At 38.5% G+C, this 20,065-nt stretch overlaps 1 protein-coding gene across 2 annotated transcripts in view; it reads right to left on the minus strand.

The window, feature by feature from the left end:
• Positions 1 to 1,029: 1,029 nt before the first annotated feature.
• Positions 1,030 to 20,065, minus strand: part of LOC149175195 (alanine aminotransferase 2-like) — a 106,755-nt gene continuing 87,719 nt past the window's right edge. For both annotated transcript variants that reach the window (XM_089419540.1, XM_089419539.1), the window contains 4 exons: positions 4,070 to 4,224; positions 3,884 to 3,958; positions 1,568 to 1,771; positions 1,030 to 1,453 (listed from right to left, as the gene is read on the minus strand). In XM_089419540.1, the coding sequence (XP_089275666.1) occupies positions 1,337 to 1,453; positions 1,568 to 1,771; positions 3,884 to 3,958; positions 4,070 to 4,224 (551 nt within the window). In that variant the 3' untranslated portion in view covers positions 1,030 to 1,336. The remainder of the gene's footprint in view (positions 1,454 to 1,567; positions 1,772 to 3,883; positions 3,959 to 4,069; positions 4,225 to 20,065) is intronic.

A 20,065-nucleotide genomic window follows, 5' to 3' on the forward strand; every position in this document is an offset into this window, starting at 1 on the left:
CCATGTCCAGAAGTGCTGAATAATAATTTAAAAAAAAAGACACTTTCCCAAGCAGGCTAGAAAGGTTAGAAAGGAAGACCAGTATATAGATTGAGGATGGAAGTAATAAAAAAAAGACACTTTCCCAAGCAGGCTAGAAAGGTTAGAAAGGAAGACCAGAATATAGATTGAGGATGGAAGTAATTAAGGATGTTACATGAAGAAGAATTAAGAGATTTCATGAATCTCAAATGTCTGCTAAAGAGTACGTCTGTTTGAGAATTGTGGAAATCCAGTTTCTAAATTACAGTGTACATGTGAAACCACCTCCGTGTCTTTGTGGGGGAGGGGGGACGCGGTTGAGATCAAGAATGAAAAGATGGGAATAAGGACAGGATTGAGAACTTATACCCTTAGCGTTTTCTGTCCAGCATTCCCTTTGTTTCTATTGTCTTATGTTATCTATAGAATGTGGAAAGGTTCATCTTCGCCGATTATATAAAATAATTTTATAGCATTTGTGAAATGTAACCTCTTTCCCTTATTATGAATAAGAAGTTACAGTTTTTTTTGTATGGGAAAGACTAATGAAAAATGTCTTTAAATTGCTATTTAAACCCTCAAATTCCCCCTTCAAACAAAACGGCACATAATTGAGGTAGATGGCATTACAAACTTATTAAGTAATGTGCAAGGAGCGTTGGAATCTCACTCATCTACTATCTTACTTTTAGGCTTTAATTTAGGGATTTTCACTAACCATATCCTAGTCGTATCAGTACAGGATACATATCCCAGCCATATCCATATCCAGAACCCCACCAGGACCCCATATGGACATATCGTGTAACTTAGCGAGCCATTATCAAGCCTAGTGTAACTCAGTGCCTGAGGTCTTTAGATGTCACCTAGAATTTCACTTGCAAAATACAAATAACTTGTTACTGTACCTGCACCTTCAGTTTTATAGAAAACTTCCAACTATTCCATGGCATTGGTTGGGGTGTGCCAACTTGCAACCAATGCTATTCTTTAGTAGATGAAAAACAATTTCTAGAAAGTGCGATATTTTGCAAAATGCTCAATAAAATTCATATCATTAATACAATATCACCTTGAATTTGAATCCAGCAGCACTACCAACCTGCAAACTAGTTGAAATTGATGTGAATACCAATATATCATGATATCATCCCAGTTTATTGACGAAACAGCAATTCTGTTATGAGAGAGAGGGCTTGGATAAATAATGTTTTAAATGTTGCCCGACATAAAATGAGCACTGTTTCATGCAACTCATATCAAGTAGTACTTTTGATTTAAATTGAAGCACGGGTAAACATATATTTAAATATGCTTAGTCACGAAATTCTTCCATAAACTTCTGGTGGAATGTTGTCAAGCGAGAAACTATGGCTGGCATTTTATCCTCTTGGGGCAAAATTGTGCTTCGAAAATGCCACGTGCCAGGTACCTTTCAGCAGAAATAAAAAAGCATAAAAAAATTGAAAGATATGCTTGACTATATATAGACAGAAAAAATAAGATTGAAAAAATACAGAAATTAATAATAACCCAATGAGCTTACCTGACCAAATCCGGAACCTGCAACAACCACAATGCCTGTGGCCTCCAATAATCTCTGACAATAGAAAGCATCTGGCACCATGTTTACTGCTTCTGCAGCCTTGATTGCTTTTTGTGGTAGGTGAATGCAAGGGAAGACATACATGGCACCTTCTGCTTCATTGCAGGTAACACCTTCTAACTGGTTCAATGCATCCACTAAGGTCTGCAATAGTCACCCACTAAAATCATAAGACAAAATTGAGTCGAGAGATCAAGAATTTACTAAGATATTATGACAATGAAATAGGATTTGTAGTGTCAACAAACAGGACATAGAGCCATCACTCGAGACTAAGACAATAGGAATCTGACAAAATCTTAGAGCATGGAGTATAGAAGTATCAAACTGTCAGAAGCACAATCACTATTAGTGACAAACAAATTAATAAGAACTGCAACCTGATTGTTTCTCTCTTAGTGCATGTCACCGTTGCACAGCGACAACACTAATCTTTATCTATATGATTCCAATTTTAATCAGATGTCTCTAATGAGACCCTACATCCCAATTGTTAAAGGCCAAAAAAGTCTACCGAGGATAACTATTATATATCTGCATATAAAAATGCCAGCCTGCCCATGAATAAGATGAAATGTATGTAAACCAGCTAGGTGCAGGTAGCAGGAATTCATTTATGAATCAGACAATTTTGAAGCGAATGTCACAAGGGAATTGTGACTACATTTCAGAAAGATAAAGCCAATGGCTTATAGCTAGCATGAAGTAGGTAGATCCGTACAGGATTAAGTATATTTTATCCATTTCCAACACAGCTGTCATGAAGGCATTCACTAAAGTCTTCCATCTTAATCCAGTATTCATATGAATAGCCTGCCATTGTTACCTGAAAATACTTCACTTTTAACGATTCCAAGGAAAAATGTCATGAGAGAATTACAATGTCTTTATCAGGAGTGGGTCCACCGGTGATACAAAGCAAGTACATCCCCAATGCATCAAAAATCAGTGTGAAATATCTGGTGCATATTGCTGACAACCATTGGAATAAATCATCCGTCTGCCATTTACATATCTGTTGTGCTCTTCCAGAGATTTAATTCTCTGTTTTTGCATGTGACCGGGTGAAGAAACAACGTTGGAAGTGATGATAGGATCAGATTGGATAGCTAGATAAGATTGGCCAGATGAAATAAATCATGTGTCTATTCAGCAGATTAAGTTTATTTAACAAGCATGTCAAATCGAGTCCCCTAAAACAGATTAGTAGATGATCAAAGTATCTTTAGTGCAATGCCTAGCTTTCTCAAATCTGTTGAGTGGAAATTGACATAACTGAAACTGGCAAATGATGGAAGGTTTCTGAACAAGAACTTGTTAAATTCAACAAATTCTCCAGGGAATTCATTTTTCAAAACAAGGAAACAGCTATGAAATTGTCAATTAACTCTCTCGGAAAATCCCTTTTCAAAACAAGTATAAAAGATTTAACATCAAATTGCAAAAATTAAACCTGTGAGAGTTCACAAACAACCAGAAAAAGGTTTTTGAATGAAAATAATTTCCTAGGTAAATTTCTATGTTTTTCTACGTTTCATTTTAATTGTGTCAAAGCTACTCCCTCGCTTAACAACAAGATCGCACCAACCAAAAAGCCAGAAACATCTCAAGAGCATATTTTGTGGGTGGGAGCCAAAACGGGCTGTGAAAGACCCAGTGGAGACTTCCAGAAACAAGAAATGTTTACAGATATTTCTTTTTCTTTTTAAATATCCAACTTCATGAAAAATTCACAACATTTTCAGCTACTTAGAATAAGACCAATATATATCAGTTACTGTAAACGGAAGCTGCCCTCAATATGCACACATGACCTTAAAGATCTTTGTTTCAAGTAAATTCCCAGCGGTAATGTTTGATTTTAAGCTTGTCAATTGCAAATGAATCTAAAATACATATACAGCATTTTAAGTGATCTGTTTCTCTTTGCAGCATCTGGAGTTATATCTAGACGTGTATTCATGGCAATTTCTGTACAACAATTACTATATCATGAAAAACAAAATGGCACTGACATAAGGAGTTATGAGAACTGAACAGACAAGACTTATTTACTGTAACCTCTGGAAATCTCGGGAATTTTCTTAAGAATTTTCTATGTTTGAAAAGCTCTCCACTTTTCTATTTGTTAACAAAATATCCTCCTAAACTCTTGAGACTTGACCACAAAAAGACGAAGTAGATAGCAGATTATTAGACTTCTATATTGAGGATGATCAAAACAGTCATTCACCATTGAATGTCCGTAGAACTGACCTTGGCACGCCTTGCTAGAGATGAAAGAATACTATCCCTCTCTGCAAAGAACAATTCAAATGATTCGTCTCCACTCTACAGAAAGGTATTCAATATTAGCCCAGTAAATAGAGGACATACTAACTATTCAATACACAAAATGTTTCCATATCAAAAGGCGTGAAAAACCCAGTTTTAGGCATGTACCTTTGGAGGATTCATTACAAGACTTGCAAGTATCTGACCAGAAATGTTGGAACAAAGATTCACAGATGCCACTTTATACAGTTGATCCTTGATATCGTTGTCAATTCCAGTTACCTCCATATATCCACCTCTTTTTCCACACTCGCCATAATAACCTGCAAAATGTATGGACAAAACAATATGGAACCCGATTTAATGTAAAACAACTCTATGAATCAGTGTAAGATATTCATCAGTTTATTATTTATGATTAATGTTGACATATTCCACAAAATTATTGGCTATATTTAGGACCAAGGGGTTGGCACAACAGATTGTCACCAACGTTGCTGAGCATTTCATTAGGTCTATGCCAGCAGGAGCCTGGTTTGAATCCCCCTAGATGAAGGGAACGAGTCTACACCAGTTGGTTTACTAGGGATATGACACCCATGAGTGTGGGGAAGCATCTCCACAAGATTTATCTTGGAAAAAAGTATTTAGTGTATTTAACCTTTCCTGTAGAGATGATCTACACTCTCCCAATAAACAATGTCAATATCTCAAATAGTTGATGGTCCTGTGTATATTGATACACATGCTGTTGAATAAATTTATAAAAAAAAAAAGGACAACTTAAGTCTTAAGGTTTGATTTAATATAGCAACTCACTTATATGCTATGTGCCTATACATTACGGTTCTTTATACAAGAGTGTAACCACAAGGAATTTAGGAAATATGTTTTGATATTGTAGTAATGGCATACAATTTTAACATAACCACCACAGTAATGGTATGCAATATCTTCTATCAAAATTAAATTGATTAGTATCTAATTGCTGAAACCCTGAGACAAAAAGGAAATATGTCTTGATATTGTAGCAATTGTATAAAATTCTAAGTTCTAACATAACCACCAAAGTAATGGTATGCAATATCTTCTATACAAAATTAAATTTATTAATATCTAATTGATGAAACATTGAAACCACAAGACAACAAAGGCGTCTTCTCATTGATTGAAACCCTAAGCCAGCTATTTTTCACAGCCTAATCAGTAGATCCCAGCATGTGGGCTAGTGGGAAAGGTATCAGAGAACATCATACACTGAAATGCCTGTAGAATATCCTAAGCAGTTTTGCATGTTAAACTTCCAAGTGACTGGAACTAACATACTTAGACAGGTATTATGAAGCCATGGAAGGCTGGAAATTAACCCAGCAGGTGGAAACAGATATGTTCAGTTTACAATTATTGCTAAAAAATACAATCTGATTCATCCCTGATACAGAGATTAATATTCATCACATGAGGAATAGAGTTTCTTATGTGAAAATATGTCCCAATGCAAGTTTTTTTCACAATGCTTGTATTTATTTCTTTGGTTAAACGCATTTTTGTTCAGATTAACAACAAAAACAAAAGGAAGTCAGGAAAATAGCATTCCATTTATCGCAAAATACTGAATTCAAAAATCATATGTAATTGCAGAATTTTAAACTGCCTAAATGAACTGGCCCCTGCGTAGCATTATGCTTATAATGCTTTGTCGCTGCAATTGGAAATATTTTTCAAAAATGTTTGAATCTTTTCGAATCAAGCAGTGGCGAATGTTAAACTCACACACAAATAGATAGGCAAGATATGAAAGATAAGCGTGATATCCATTTTATTCAAAATGATATGCATTTATACAATGTTTTATGACCCTTGGTTTTCATATACCAAGTGGTCTCTTGGACTCCAATGACTGTTCATATTCCACACCATATCCCTTAATGGATTAGGTGTCCAACATTCCCCCCCTTAATCCGAAGGGGTGTATAAGAGTCCAAGAAGAGATCTCTAATACAAATATGCAAAAAATGCATGGCAGCAATTGGCTGACTGGAGAACTCGAGGTCTCAAACAGTGGTGGTTTAAAGATGACCACCAACACTAGAATGCTTAGTACAATTCCTAGAACAGTTCCACCAACACTGGAATGCTTAGTACAATTCCTGGAACAGTTCCAAATCTAGCTAGAAGCTGAAGGTTTCTGCTAGAGGAAGTGCTCCCTAATGTTGTGAAAAGGGAGACCTTGGGGGCCTCAACAAAGAACACTTGATGCAGTTCCTCGAATAATTCTAAATCTAGCTAGAAGTTGAAGTCGTTTGCCAGAATAATGTTCTAAAAATGGGAGACCATTGAGGTCTCAACCTGAAAATCTTCCAAATCTGGCTAGAAGTTGAAGTCTTCTACTAGAGAAAGTGTTTTGAAAAGGAAGACCATGAAGGTCTCAACCTGCGGTGGTTTAAGGAAGGCCACCAACCATATTCATGCTCATGGGCTTCTCTGTCTCTGGCTACAATTCTGAATCTAGGTATGGCTGACTTTCGCTCTAGAATCAAGCAGTAGGCTCAGGTTGTGGCTCAGGCTCGCTTGATTTATCTTCGAAGCTTGTAGATGACCATCAATTCCTCCATTTAAGTATTGAGGATCTTTCGCAATTCATTATATTAGATATCATTTTTTGGGATTCAACTACGTTAAGAAAGTCATTCATCTATGACCATTTCCATGAGAGGTAGTCGTAACTGACTACTTTCTCATGATTTTTGAATAGTCCACTTAACAGTGAACACTCATTGCATCGAGTGATGCTCACAGGGGTGAAGAAGTGGGATTGAAACTAGTGAAATGAATCACATAGCGTCAATCATCACTTTCGGGGCTTGCACCCGATAACCAGGACTTCCCGGGAGGTCACCCATCCTAGATCGTCTCTGGCTCAAGCGCGTTTAACTGTGGAGTTTTCCCCACAATCAAACCCACTTAGCTTGCTACCCCATTTGCAAAACCTTAGCAAGTATTGTGCCTCATGAACCATTCAAGTAGAGCTCCCTTCACTATTATGTATTTAAGTATTGAGGGTCTTCCGCAGTTCATTATATTAGATATCATTTTTTGGGATTCAACTACATTAAGAAAGTCATTCATCTATGACCATTTCCATGAGAGGTAGTCGTAACTGACTACTTTCTCATGATTTTTGAATAGTCCACTTAGCACTCATTGCATCGGGTGATGCTCAAAGGGGTGAAGAAGTGGGATTGAAACTAGTGAAATGAATCCAATAGCGTCAATCATCACTTCCAGGGCTTGCACCCGGTAACCAGGACTTCCCAGGAGGTCACCCATCCAGATCGCTTCTTGCTCAAGCTGCGCTTAACTGTGGAGTTTTCCCCACAATCAAACCCACTTAGCTTGCTACCCCATTTGCAAAACCTTAGCGAGTATTGTGCCTTATGAACCATTCAAGTATTATGCCTCATGAACTTGAATGGTTCATGAGGCACAATGCTTGCTAAGGTTTTGCAAACGGGGTAGCAAGCTAAGTGGGTTTTATTGTGGGGAAAGCTCCACAATTAAGTGCGCTTGAGCCAGAGGCGATTTGGGATGGGTGACCTCCCAGGAAGTCCTGGTTACCGGTTGCAAGCCCCGGAAGTGATGATTGATGCTAAGTGATTCATTTCACTAGTTTCAATCCCACTTCTTCACCCCTGTGAGCATCACCCGATGCAATGAGTGCTAAGTGGACTATTCAAAAATCATGAGAAAGTAGTCAGTTATGACTACCTCTCATGGAAATGGTCATAGATGAATGACTTTCTTAACGCAGTTGACTCCCAAAAAATGATATCTAATATAATGAACTGCAAAAGACCCTCAATACTTAAATACATAAGAGTGAAGGGAGCTCTACTTGAATGGTTCATGAGGCACAATACTTGCTAAGGTTTTCCAAATGTGGTAGCAAGCTAAGTGGGTTTGGTTGTGGGGAAAACTCCACAGTTAAGCGCGCTTGAGCCAGAGGCGATCTAGGATGGGTGACCTCCCAGGAAGTCCTGGTTACCAGGTGCAAGCCCCAAAAGTGATGATTGATGCTATGTGATTCATTTCATTAGTTTCAATCCCACTTCTTCACCCCTGTGAGCATCACCCGATGCAATGAGTGCTAAGTGGAATATTCAAAATTCATGAGAAAGTAGTCAGTTACAACTACCTCTCATGGAAATGGTCATAGATGAATGACTTTCTTAATGCAGTTCAATCCCAAAAAATGATATCTAATTCCTCCATTGTCAGATACAAGGTGAGAAGATGAATAAAACTCAATCGCAAGCCTTTTCAATACTCGAGAACAAATTCTATGATATTATCGAAATATCTTCTTGGCTATTGAAGCCCGTTGCAAAGAAGCGATCCATCCAAGGTGAATCTTTGTTCTTGTAGGAGGCTTGTTTCTAAAGCATTTGTTTGAATGATGAGTGCATTGACCACAATGCTCACACATATGAAGATCAAAACAATGATTTTTCACATGGTCAACTCTATTACAGTGTTGCCATTTAACAATCTACTATTGTGGAAGAGGAGAATGAACAGGGGCAGATGAATCATCCTAAAGAAACCCAACACTCTGAAATTTGATGGGCTTTGAATAATATGGAATATGAAAGGACACATCTTTGTCATATCCAAGACTGGTTTTGTGCTTGTTGCTGACAAGCTCTTCCCAAGGTCTAATGATGGGCTTGGAAAGTGTTGACCACTAATGTTGTACTTGAATGTTGTTTGAAGACTCCATGCCCAAAAGTACAATTCAGAGCACTCAGAGTTCCAGATCTCATTAGGCCTTTTAACCCCCTTCCTTCTCTCTTTCTTCATTTTTTTACTCAGATTCCACAACCCTATGGGGATATTGTAAACATGATGCTAGCATGATGAATAAAGCCATGTAACAAGCCTAGGTAACTTGGGACTTTGCTATCAAGTGAGTTCACTCTAGGGATTTTTTTTACTCAAAAAATTATTAGTGTTTTTTAATGCTTAATAATTAATTGAGTTTATTTTCCCAAATATACCCTCAAAGTTGGAGTGTGGCTTGATGGTAGAGTCTTAGGTGAGTCCTAGTGTCTAGAGTCTATGTATATTACCATGTTAGATCATATGTAAAATTTTGCGGAATTTGATTAGGTCTAGGGCTCGTCTAGGGGTCATTTTTTAATTGTTAACAATTATTGCCGGACGGTATTTTTAATAAATTTTCTATGTAAATTGTAATAAGTGATGTCTAGAGAAGTTTTAGGGGGTATGAGTAATCAAAATTAGACCTCTGCACCTCAATTTTCTACTAAGACACACTTTGAGGGGTGAAAATTCACTTTTACCCCCAAAAACCACATTTTTCCTAAGTCTAATGGAAAATGTCACAATAAAATGGAGAAAATAATAAATTTCCACATGCTAGAATGATGTGGAAATGACTTGGAAATTAAAACTCAAGTCAAGGGGACAGGTGGAAGATGATTTGGCACAGCGCATAAGCAAGGAAATAATGCACATGGGGAAAATCGTTTGGTGGGCCAGATTGGGGCTCGACTTGCATATTTAGCAGCTCGAGTTTTGGAGGATCAACACATCAAATATTTGGTGAAGATTATAGATGAGAGATTTATGGGATATTCCCCCATAATGTTCCACATTATTCACACATGTACGCATTATTTGCCTCAGCCTCCACACAGCTTCAGTTCAAGAGCTACTGATATCAAATTTGGAGCTTAACACGCAGTAGATTGAGTTCGATTTGGCAAAGGTGTCTCTCTACAGCTGTTGGCCTGAGAAATTCGTGGGATTTCTTCCCCTTTCCACCCACCTTCTTCACACTTGGCAACCAGATGATGGAAATTCGATTTTGGGCACACGAGGGAAGAGGAACAACGCTGCCACATCTCAAAATTGATTTTACACTTGGCATTTGGAGCTCCAATGCAATTCGAATTTCTCTTGAGATATTCACCATTCTCCACTTGGCATTGGGGTTCTACACTGGGATTTTCTCCAATTTCTCTATAAATTGAGCCTTTGGCCTCCTACTGTATCATTCTAAGACGAGTTATTATGCTAGGTGAAACTCTACACAATTTTGTATTTCTTTTATATGCAAATAACGTGAAAGACTTTGGGGGTTCAATTTGGTGTCGTGTTCTCCTTCATGTTTGTGAGGTAACATTCTTTTAATGGTTTGTACTTAATGTTCTACATTGTTTCCAAGTCTTGTTAGCATCATATGTCATTCATCGGATTAATTTATGTAAGCTTTCTCGCATCAAATTATTCAATTAAAGAAACACTCTAGATTTAGGAGCATTAGTGGGTTTCCCGTTGAACCCCTAGTCTCCTTCTTCACTGTGCAATTTAATCCCTTGTGAATGCTAATGCTATTTTCAAGTGTGTAGAAATCTAACATTGTTTGAGCAAGTTTGAGCGTGGGGTAAGTCTTTCGTTGGATGAACCCACTCTCAAGAGGCAAAGGTGGAAGGACCTACAACAAAGCAAGCTACTCTTAAGGGGCTAAGCCAACGAGATTGAGAAGGGAGTTTCCTTACCTTAGTTTTGCAAAAATCATCACTTCAAATTCTACTTCATCAAATCATATGCGGCTTTTCTTGATTATCTAGCTTTTGGGAGCTTGTGGAAAGGCCTAGCCTTTCCTTGCTTGCGCAAGAGAGGAAGTCCCTTCCTTCTCTTGTGCATGCAATTGTTTTACAGTGTACATTACCTGTGATTAATTGTGCTTGTTTTTCCCTCATGTCTTGTGCAGATTTAAAGGAGGATTGAAAGGCTGGTCTAAATTCACTTGAAGGAGTTTTGTAGGTGAAGATTGGAAGACCAAGGAGATCTCACTAAACCCCTCTCATCTATCAAGCTCCTCCTTTAAACAATTATTCTCTCTACCTCTTGCGCAAGAGTTTTTATTGATGACTAAGAAATCGAGCCATAAAATTTGTACCTTCTTGAGGAAAGCGAGTTCCTTCATTGAAGACTCCTCATTGTATATTTTGCAATAAGCATTTGCATTGTCTTTTCGTGATTCATTGATATTCCTTGAGGAAGAGTATTTGCTTGTTGAAGCTATTTGTAAACTCTCCTCGAGGCCTAAGTCCTCTTTCTCTACTAGAGGGCTTCATTTTTAATAATAAAGTAAAATTTTCTTTGAGGGAGCTTGAGGATCATCCTCTTGTCAACCCACCCCTCTTTCTTTTGAGAGAGGTTTCATTTGCATGGTTTGGATTTGAGTTTTATTTCCTTTCTTTCAAGTAGATCTAACTTTCTAGTTTCTAGCATTTCCAATTTTTATGTTAAATTCCTTATGCTCATATCACTTCATTTCAATTTCATGCTCATTCACATGCCTTGATCTCATGCTAATGTTCATGCTTCATCTCATTTCATGCTAAATTCTATGTTGCAGGAAACGTGGCATAGAGGTCCGTTTCTATACGGAAACGGGTACAAAACGCGGAAACACGTTTGGTACGGCCGTGAAACGCGTTTCCGGCCGTACTGCCACGTTTCCCGAAACGGAAACGTGGCCAGTACGGCCGGAAACGCGTTTCAGGGCCGTACGACCCATGTTTCCTCATTAACTTGTGTTTTTTTATTTTATTTATTTTATTTTTATTTTTTTTACTTTTAGGGTATGTTAGTGATTTCTAGATGTGTGTCTAAAGTTATAAAAGTGAATTGCAGTTTATCAGGAAGTTTGAGGCATATGCAGTTCATGGTAATGTTAAATTCTTAAAGTAAAAGGATGAAAATGGAAAATAAAGGAGAATAGGAGAATATCACTTTTACTTAAATTTTTAACATTACCATGAAATGACTCAGGATGTTTGAGAGTGGTTTCGCCCTCATTGGATTTCATATGGAGAAAGTAGAATTTTAGATCTCGCTCAAAATCCAGCAAACTTATTTGTTTTTCAGGATTTCAGGATTGCAATGTTTCCATTGGATTTTATCATGTACTAAGGTATGGAACTTGTATTCAATCAAGAGAATCAAGCCCTCTGTGTAGGGGAAACTCCCAATAATCAAGATCATGTAGGGTACTAGGGTATGAAACGTGTATTTAATCAAGAGCACTAAGGTCGTTCGACTATGTAGGAGGAGACTCCCAATACAACAGTGGTCCTTTTAAAGAATGGGATGTGGATGCAGAAAATCCTGATTTGGATCTCTCTCTTGCAGCCTTATAGTCTTTATTGTACTTGTAGCCTCATATACTAATATAAATAAAGGCTGATTTTGAGATTTGGATATATAATAAACGTTGCTTTTGGATATTCCGATATTTTTATTTTTATTATGTGATCATTCATGAGTAAATGTGATGTAAATTAAATCTTAATGTTTAAGTGTAATAAATTATAATGTATCATTTATGCTTTATGATTGCACACATATATATATTTAAATATTTTCAATATATATATATATATATATATTCGCGTTTCCCCGTTTCCAAAATTTGGGGAGGTCGCGTTTCGTATCGCTTCCCGTTTCAGAAACTCGTACCCGTTTCCCCGTTTCGTGCAACTTAGGCTAAATTTCATTTGATATCTTACTTTGCTCACACAATTTTCAATGCTAATGTGCTAGTTTAGTTTCATATTGCTCATAGTAATAATCTAATTGCAATTTTCACTTCATTGTCCTTACGTGATTTAGAATAGTTTCAATTACATTGCAATTTCAAGCTTATCAGTTTCATTTTTACTTGCAGCTTATCTCATTTGAAGATTTTATTTGGAGTAATCTTTACATATTGAGCATATTGAGTTTATCTAATTTTCATCTCTTTCAACTTTTGCTAATTTCCACTTGCTTACTCACATGCATTAGTGCTTGATCTAAATTAACTTATTGCAATTTCACTCACAAGCTCACTTTGAGCAACTTTTCATTTTTGGAGCAATTTACAATCAACAAGTGGTTTTGGCAATTTGTTACTTTAATTCGAACACTCTTTAATAATTGCAATTTATCACTTTGTGCTTTGCTTCTTAAATTAACCTCCAAGCATAAGCTTGGTTAATACACTTTGTAGGAAAATATTCCTTAAATTTCATTCAATTTCCCAAGATTTGAGTTTGGATGAAAGGTAAAAATGCATGACCTCACAATTCTCTTGTGTGGCTTAGTTCCCTTGTAGGAACGAAGGCATGGAGGTTGTATTAAAGAACTAGGGGGGTATCGTTAATGAAGTCATTGCTTCCTCATCCTGGACTTCTTGTAACCACCTCTAGTCCCTTACCAAGTTGAAAGAGGAAGAATCACCCTAGAATAGGCATTAACTAAAATCAACCAAGAACACCTTAGCACAGAAACACCATACAATTTTGGATGGTTTATCTTGCACGCATTTTGAACTTGGAATCTCATTGAACATTTCATGATATAGCTCTTTCTCAAATACATGCAACAGATTTTGGAAGCACTTACATCTCATTTACTTGCGAGTATTTTAGTTTCTTCTTGTACTTTGCTTATGCCCATTTGGATCAAGTTTAAAGTTCTGTATCATTGTTATATGTGAGCATATTTCCTTTGCTCAAGTACAAGAAATCTTTATTTGCAAGCTCTCAATTTTATTTAAGTGTTTCCTTTTCAAAATTGTACCATCATATTGTAGCTTTGGTTTGGTTCACTTACACTTGTCTTGTAGCTTTTCATTCCATTTGATCTTGTTATATCTTTAAGACATTTCCATTGTTGCAAGTACTTTCATTTATTTGAGCATATATTTCATTTCTTGCAAGATTATGTTTGGCATTGTTCTACTTACATTTGCCTTGCAGGATACATTGTTGAGTTATATTGATTCATTTACATTTTGATTTTGATGCTCATAGTCATTTGCATTTGCTAAGTTTTATTGCTTCAAGTTATATTTCAAGTTGTTGAATGGTTGGTGCTCTAATTAACTTATTAACTATCTCCTAGAACTCGTTATTTTAACAAGCCTTCTTTAAAAACCGTCCTTAGGGTCCACCACCCTTAACTTTAGCTAATAGAGAGCCTAGACAAAGAAGTTGGGATTAGGTGACAACCCTTTCTCTGAGCTTTGCCATCAAAGCCACATCTAGTGGGGTTGAGGATTTTTTCCACATTAAGTTAGGTGTGTAAGCAAGGTGGCAACAGGAAGTGCAGGCTGAATTTCTGCATCTTTGTGCACATTTGCTCCTGTAATAAGTATTGATCTGAATCAACCTAAATCTCATTGATCTGATTACTTTCTGACTGTTGATGGGAGTTTGTTTCAAACTGAAATAGAGGGTTGTTCTGAACAATAACTAGTTCAACATGACGACTACGCTGTTGTACCTCATCTTGCTGCAGTTGTGACTTAAGCTGCAAAAAGTCAATCTTTTCTTGTGCATTTTGCAGACATGTCTTAATGTCAGAAAGAGCGTTTTTGTTGATGTTGACAGTACCAGACTCAATAGTGGAGAGTATGAGTATCTAGAACCTTTAATAACTCAGTAATTCCGGCTATTTAGTTAACAAATCACACTCAACAAATGAGGAGAGTGTCTGTTTCAACTTGAAAATGCACCTTCTTAAGTCATATAAGAAAGAGCGATAAGAGACCAAATGCAATGTGTTGTCGCAGATTCTCTAGCTAACTCTTCAATGGCTTCTTTAACTGGATAACTGATGGGTCTCACATGATCAAATCTTCAATTGAGTATTTCAACAAGACAAGTGTTTACATTAGCATCCCTTTAAAGTTGATTTCAAATCTTTGGTGCATAAGGTCGGCTCACTAATTGTTTAATGGAGACAAATATATATAAATACAAAGACCCCCACCAGCTTAATTTAACAATAACAGTATGGGAACACTCCTCTTGTAGTTTATGTTATTACCATGCATATATGCCTTAGAAATTCGTTGATGATACAATCATGAGGATATTCATTTCGACGATTGTAAAGTACCTCTGTCTAAGAACTTCATTGTCCCTTTTTCACTTGTGTTTTAGTGATGCTACATCAGCTTTTGATCTGCAATATACTGTAGCAACTACTACCACCAAAATATGAATAAAATCCTCTAAGCAATAAACAAATTGATGCAGAAATCCATGAGAGTGACAGTTAATGTAGGCACAAACAACACAAAAACAAGACAAAGAATGGAAGTACCAACAGTAATAAAGAGCATTATTTCGAATGGAGGAGCATGTCGCCTCTCAAAAGGCTCACCGCGATTGTCCCAAAGCCATGGCCTGTGAGGGTTAGTGTTGTTGTGTCGGCCTTAGATGCGATGTCTCCCACAAATTCCCAAAATAAAGAAGGATGCATATAGCAAATAGGAACAAAATTGAACCCTCCAGACACTCAAGAATATTTATAATAGATGATTCCACTATCACAAGCTTAGTACATGTTGTGCTAGCTAGAGAACTTGACAGCATTTTGGATTTCTCTACGCACGTGACTTGAACAATCACTATATTCACCTTCTGCACCCCTTGATCACTATCATGGCCAAGACTGGAATGCTTTGTCAGATAGAGAGATGCCCAAAGTTGTCAAACTTTTGTCGATATCTCAATGAGCAAACTTGTTTATAGGTTAATTCTATGACAGTAAGCAAAGACGACCTTTGAGCTATACTCCAGTGATCTCCCCAATATGAAGTCCCAACTAGACCTCACACCATTTGGAGTAGGAGTCCCAGCAGTGGGTGGTAATGTAATGCCTTGACCGCGGTAGCGCGCAGAGGAAAGTATGATAACTTTGGGTGAGAGAAAGTGTGTGACCCTGCAGAGAGTCAAGTGTGATGCATGAAGGTTCTAACACACAGAGGGGAAAAGGAAGTGCGCCCCTTGGAAGCCTGTAATAGTACGCAACTTGAAAGGAACACACGAGTGAAATGACATCACAAGCTAAAATGCAGAATAGTCCACAAGTTAAAGTGATGAGTTAATCCAACAACACACATTCAACAGGATTCGTACAAATGCATACAAAGTAGTTCATAAGCATATGCGTAAGTTAAATAACATACATTGCCAATACAACAAGAATAGTCCTACTATATTAACAACATATGCATGAAAGCGTGTTGGCTCTGATTTTATTATTATAAGTGAAAGTTTCATCCATACATACACCATTGACAACCACTAGCCCTAATAGTGGAACATTACAGTGAAGAACCCTTACTCCTCCAAAGAAGTATACTCACTCTACACTATGGAGAAGCCAAGTCTCTTCACAATACTCCCAAGCCTTCTCTAAGCCTAATCCTAGCCAAAAGCTTGGCTCCCAAAAGCCTGTTCTATGAGTTATGAGGTTCTATTTATAACAAAGGGTGGGGTGACCCTTGACATTCCCCTTTGTGACTCTTTGACTTCCCTCGTGATTCTTCAACTTCTTCACTAAATGACACATTACATTACATGATGACTTTTCATATTCCAATATTAACACTTGGAATTTCACTTACAACATAATTACAAATAATATTACATTTTCCACATGTACCCATATAAGACAAAATAGGGTAGAGACAACCTAACAAGACAAAACACTATGTTTCTGGAGTTTGGGGAAAGTCCAACTCAACAACCTCCACTTGCTGCTTCTCGGTCACATATCGGTGCCAAGCTTGGTACTGTGTGATGGTGTCCCCAAACTGCTTAACGGTGTCTTTCTGGAAGCGAACTCTAGCCTCCATGGCATCCGGGTATATTGTCTTGGAACCTATGTCCAACTCGTTCTGAAGCATGAGCAGCATTGTCTTGACCTTGACAAGACCACCGATGTACTTCTGCATGTTGTGTGCATTCAACTCCAAGTTTTCCCTGGTGGCTTCTCGTCTTAGCTACTCCAAGTACTCATCAATCTCCGGTTGGACTTAGTTCTTGGGTTTAGCATCAGTGAGGGAACCGATTGATGGGATCTGGTGTTTTCTCACCAAGACATCCAAGCTATTGTACAACCGAACATATGAGGCTTGTGTGTTGCCAATGAATGAGGCGAACTGCTTTTTGTTCTGAATCAACATTCAAATCTTCGCTCTCTAGCTCTGCCTATGGCTTCATCTTCTTTGCTAAGTCGAGCAGGGCCCCTTTGTACCGCATTGTCCACCCTTGACATTCCCCTTTGTGACTCTTTGACTTCCCTCGTGACTCTTCAACTTCTTCACTAAATGACACATTACATTACATGATGACTTTTCATATTCCAATATTGACACTTGGAATTTCAGTTACAACATAATTACAAATAATATTACATTTTCCACATGTGCCCATATAAGACAAAATAGGGTATAGGCAGCCTAACAAGACAAAACACTATGTTTCTGGAGTTTGGGGAAAGTCCAACTCAACAACCTCCACTTGCTGCTTCTCGATCACATATCAGTGCCAAGCTTGGTACTGTGTGATGGTGTCCCCAAACTGCTTAACAATGTCTTTCTAGAAGCGAACTCTAGCCTCCATGGCATCTAGGTATATTGTCTTGGAACCTATGTCCAACTCGTTCTAAAGCATGAGCAACATTGTCTTGACCTTGACAAGACCACCGATGTACTTCTGCATGTTGTGTGCATTCAGCTCCAAGTCTTCCTTGGTGGCTTCTCGTCTTAGCTACTCCAAGTACTCATCGATCTCCAACCAGACTTGGTTCTTGGGTTTAGCATCGATGAGGAACCGATTGATGGGATTTGGTGTTTTCTCACCAAGACATCCAAGCTATTGTACAGCCACACATATGAGGCTTGTGTGTTGCCGATGAATGAGGCGAGTTGCTGCTTGTTCTAAATCAACATTCGAACCTTCGCTCTCTAGCTCCGTCTGTGGCTTCATCTTCTTTGTTAAGTCGAGTGGGGCCCCTTTGTACCGCATTGTCCACTTTTGCATGAGCGATGGAAACATGTATGTTCTTGAGAGTTTGAACAAACTCTTTCCTCCATTATTGTAAGCCATGCAAATGGACAACTGCTTTATGCACGGTGACAAATCCGCCAGAGTTTCCACATGGTATCATCAAGTGTTAATACTTCAGCAAGTATCGTTGTCCTCATCTCCCCCAATGCGAAAACTGGATTTTGTGCTGATGCTCGGAGTTGTTCTGCCTCTTGCCTAGCAGCCTGCAAGTTCTTTGCCATTTGTTGATTCGGTCGTCAAATACTGAACATTTGAGCTTGTTGCTCCTGCGTAGGCCAAGCTGGCTTGAGCAATGGCAGTTGGATGCTTCCTAGTGTCCGACACTATCACCCTTTCCTTGATGAATGCAGGTAATGCGTGATCATCCAAAAAGTGCTTCCTCCACGCCTATACAATCCTCTCCTAGAACTCGTCAAATGATAGATTGTACACATCCATGACTAGATCATCATCAAAGAGAACAGCATCTCCTTGCAAGCTTGGGCTGGCTCTGCTACTGGAGGTGGTGGAGACTGAGGGATGACTTGTGGTGCTTTCGACATCAGGTCAGTATCTTCACGCTGAGACTCCTATTCCAACTCCACGTCTGTCACTTCAATCAATTGCTCAATCTGTTGAGCAAGCTCCCAATCCTGCATCTGTTCACCCTCTTCCTCAATTGTTGGTTGTTTCGGCTCATCAACTTGTATCGGCGTTGTTTCCTCTATCATCGCGCCTTGCCTTTGTTCTTCTTCCTGCTTCTGCTTCTCTCCTCGTTTTGTCCTCCTCAACTCCTATTCTTCCTTCAATTTCTTCTCCGTCTCTTGTAGCTTCAGTTCCGCTTCTTGCAACCTCTGCTTTTCGCTCTTCCACTGCTTTGCTCTCTTCATCCTTTACTCCCTCTTTGCTTCCGCTGCCAAAGTTTCCTTTGCTATAATAGGATCTGCCATCATTTTGCAACTTTTCTCTCCCTTTGGATCATCAGCAATCTTCCTCTTTCCCTTGTCTTGCACTGGATTGTTGTCGTCTGCTACTGTTGTTGTTGCTTTCGGAGTTTTTGTTGTCTGCAGAGCAACCTTCCAAGTTCTTGCTATATTGACCGGCTCGTTGAGTTTGGAGGCATTGTAGCAGTACCTCCAAGGAAGTTGCTCTGACTAATGAAATGTCTCGTGGATCCACGGAAAGTAAACTCTCGTATAGTGGCCTCTGCAAATGTCGTGGGGATCATAAGGATTAAAATCCTTGGTGCCAAACTCAAATTTCACTATGTCCTTAGCTTCGACATCTGCAGCTCTTAATCTCATATAATCCAATCCACAAAGGAAGAGCGGGCCATGGTGCTTTCTTCTTCCTATGCAGTCCTATTAACAACCCTGTAGCGAGGTGGTATGAAACTTCTTGCATGATCAGTTTTTCGGTGGCATACCTTGGCAAGACATGCGTAGGCTTCTCTCCACCAAACACTCTGATGAAGGTACCACCTAGTGAGGCATACCAATTTGCAATGCCTACCATCGCCTCCATTGCTTCTCGAGACCTGCAAGGTGGATCTTGCTCGAATATCAGCTTGTATAATGGGATGATAAAGTGGTCAGTTAGCCTTTCCATCACTCCTCGATAGCTGCAGTCGGAAAGAAACTTGCAATAAATGTTCATAGCAGCCTCTTGTGTCCATGTCCAACTCATGCCACGGAGCTGTTGTTGGGCATAGATTGCATCTAGTAAGTATGTGGGCATGTAAAACCTCGCTTGCTCATTCTTGGGCGGATTCTGAGCCTTAGCCACATGGGACTTCAATTGATGAGCCAATAAATCTGACCAGTTGAATGGCCTCCCATCATTCACCAACTAGTCCAGTAAGATTGCCCACCCTTCAAGGAACGTCTTTGTGCTCTCTTGACCATATATTCTGTAGGAAAAGATTATTAAGATCTGATAAGCCTCCCTGACGGACTTCGTCTTGTAAACATGGGTGGGTGTCTGTCTAAACTTCGACGGCTCTTTCACGCAGCACTTGACAATGTCTCTTGTGTTCACATAGCTATGGGTGACATAGAAGAGTGAGTCCATGTGCTTCACCGCCTCGGGCAAGTGATACATCTGTTGGAATTCCTCTGCCCTAAAGGTGGCAAACTCTGTTGGAAATACTGAGAGGGGGGTGAATCAATATTTTCTTTCAATTGTTATTATTACCAGTTAGATTCTTCACAATTTAATCAGAGAAATGTATAAGAATAATTTT

Source organism: Pinus tabuliformis, chromosome 4_1, assembly GCF_031772625.1.
Source record: "Pinus tabuliformis cultivar Carrire ecotype Pingquan chromosome 4_1, CPIR1, whole genome shotgun sequence".
In the NCBI taxonomy this organism is placed as follows: domain Eukaryota; kingdom Viridiplantae; phylum Streptophyta; class Pinopsida; order Pinales; family Pinaceae; genus Pinus; species Pinus tabuliformis.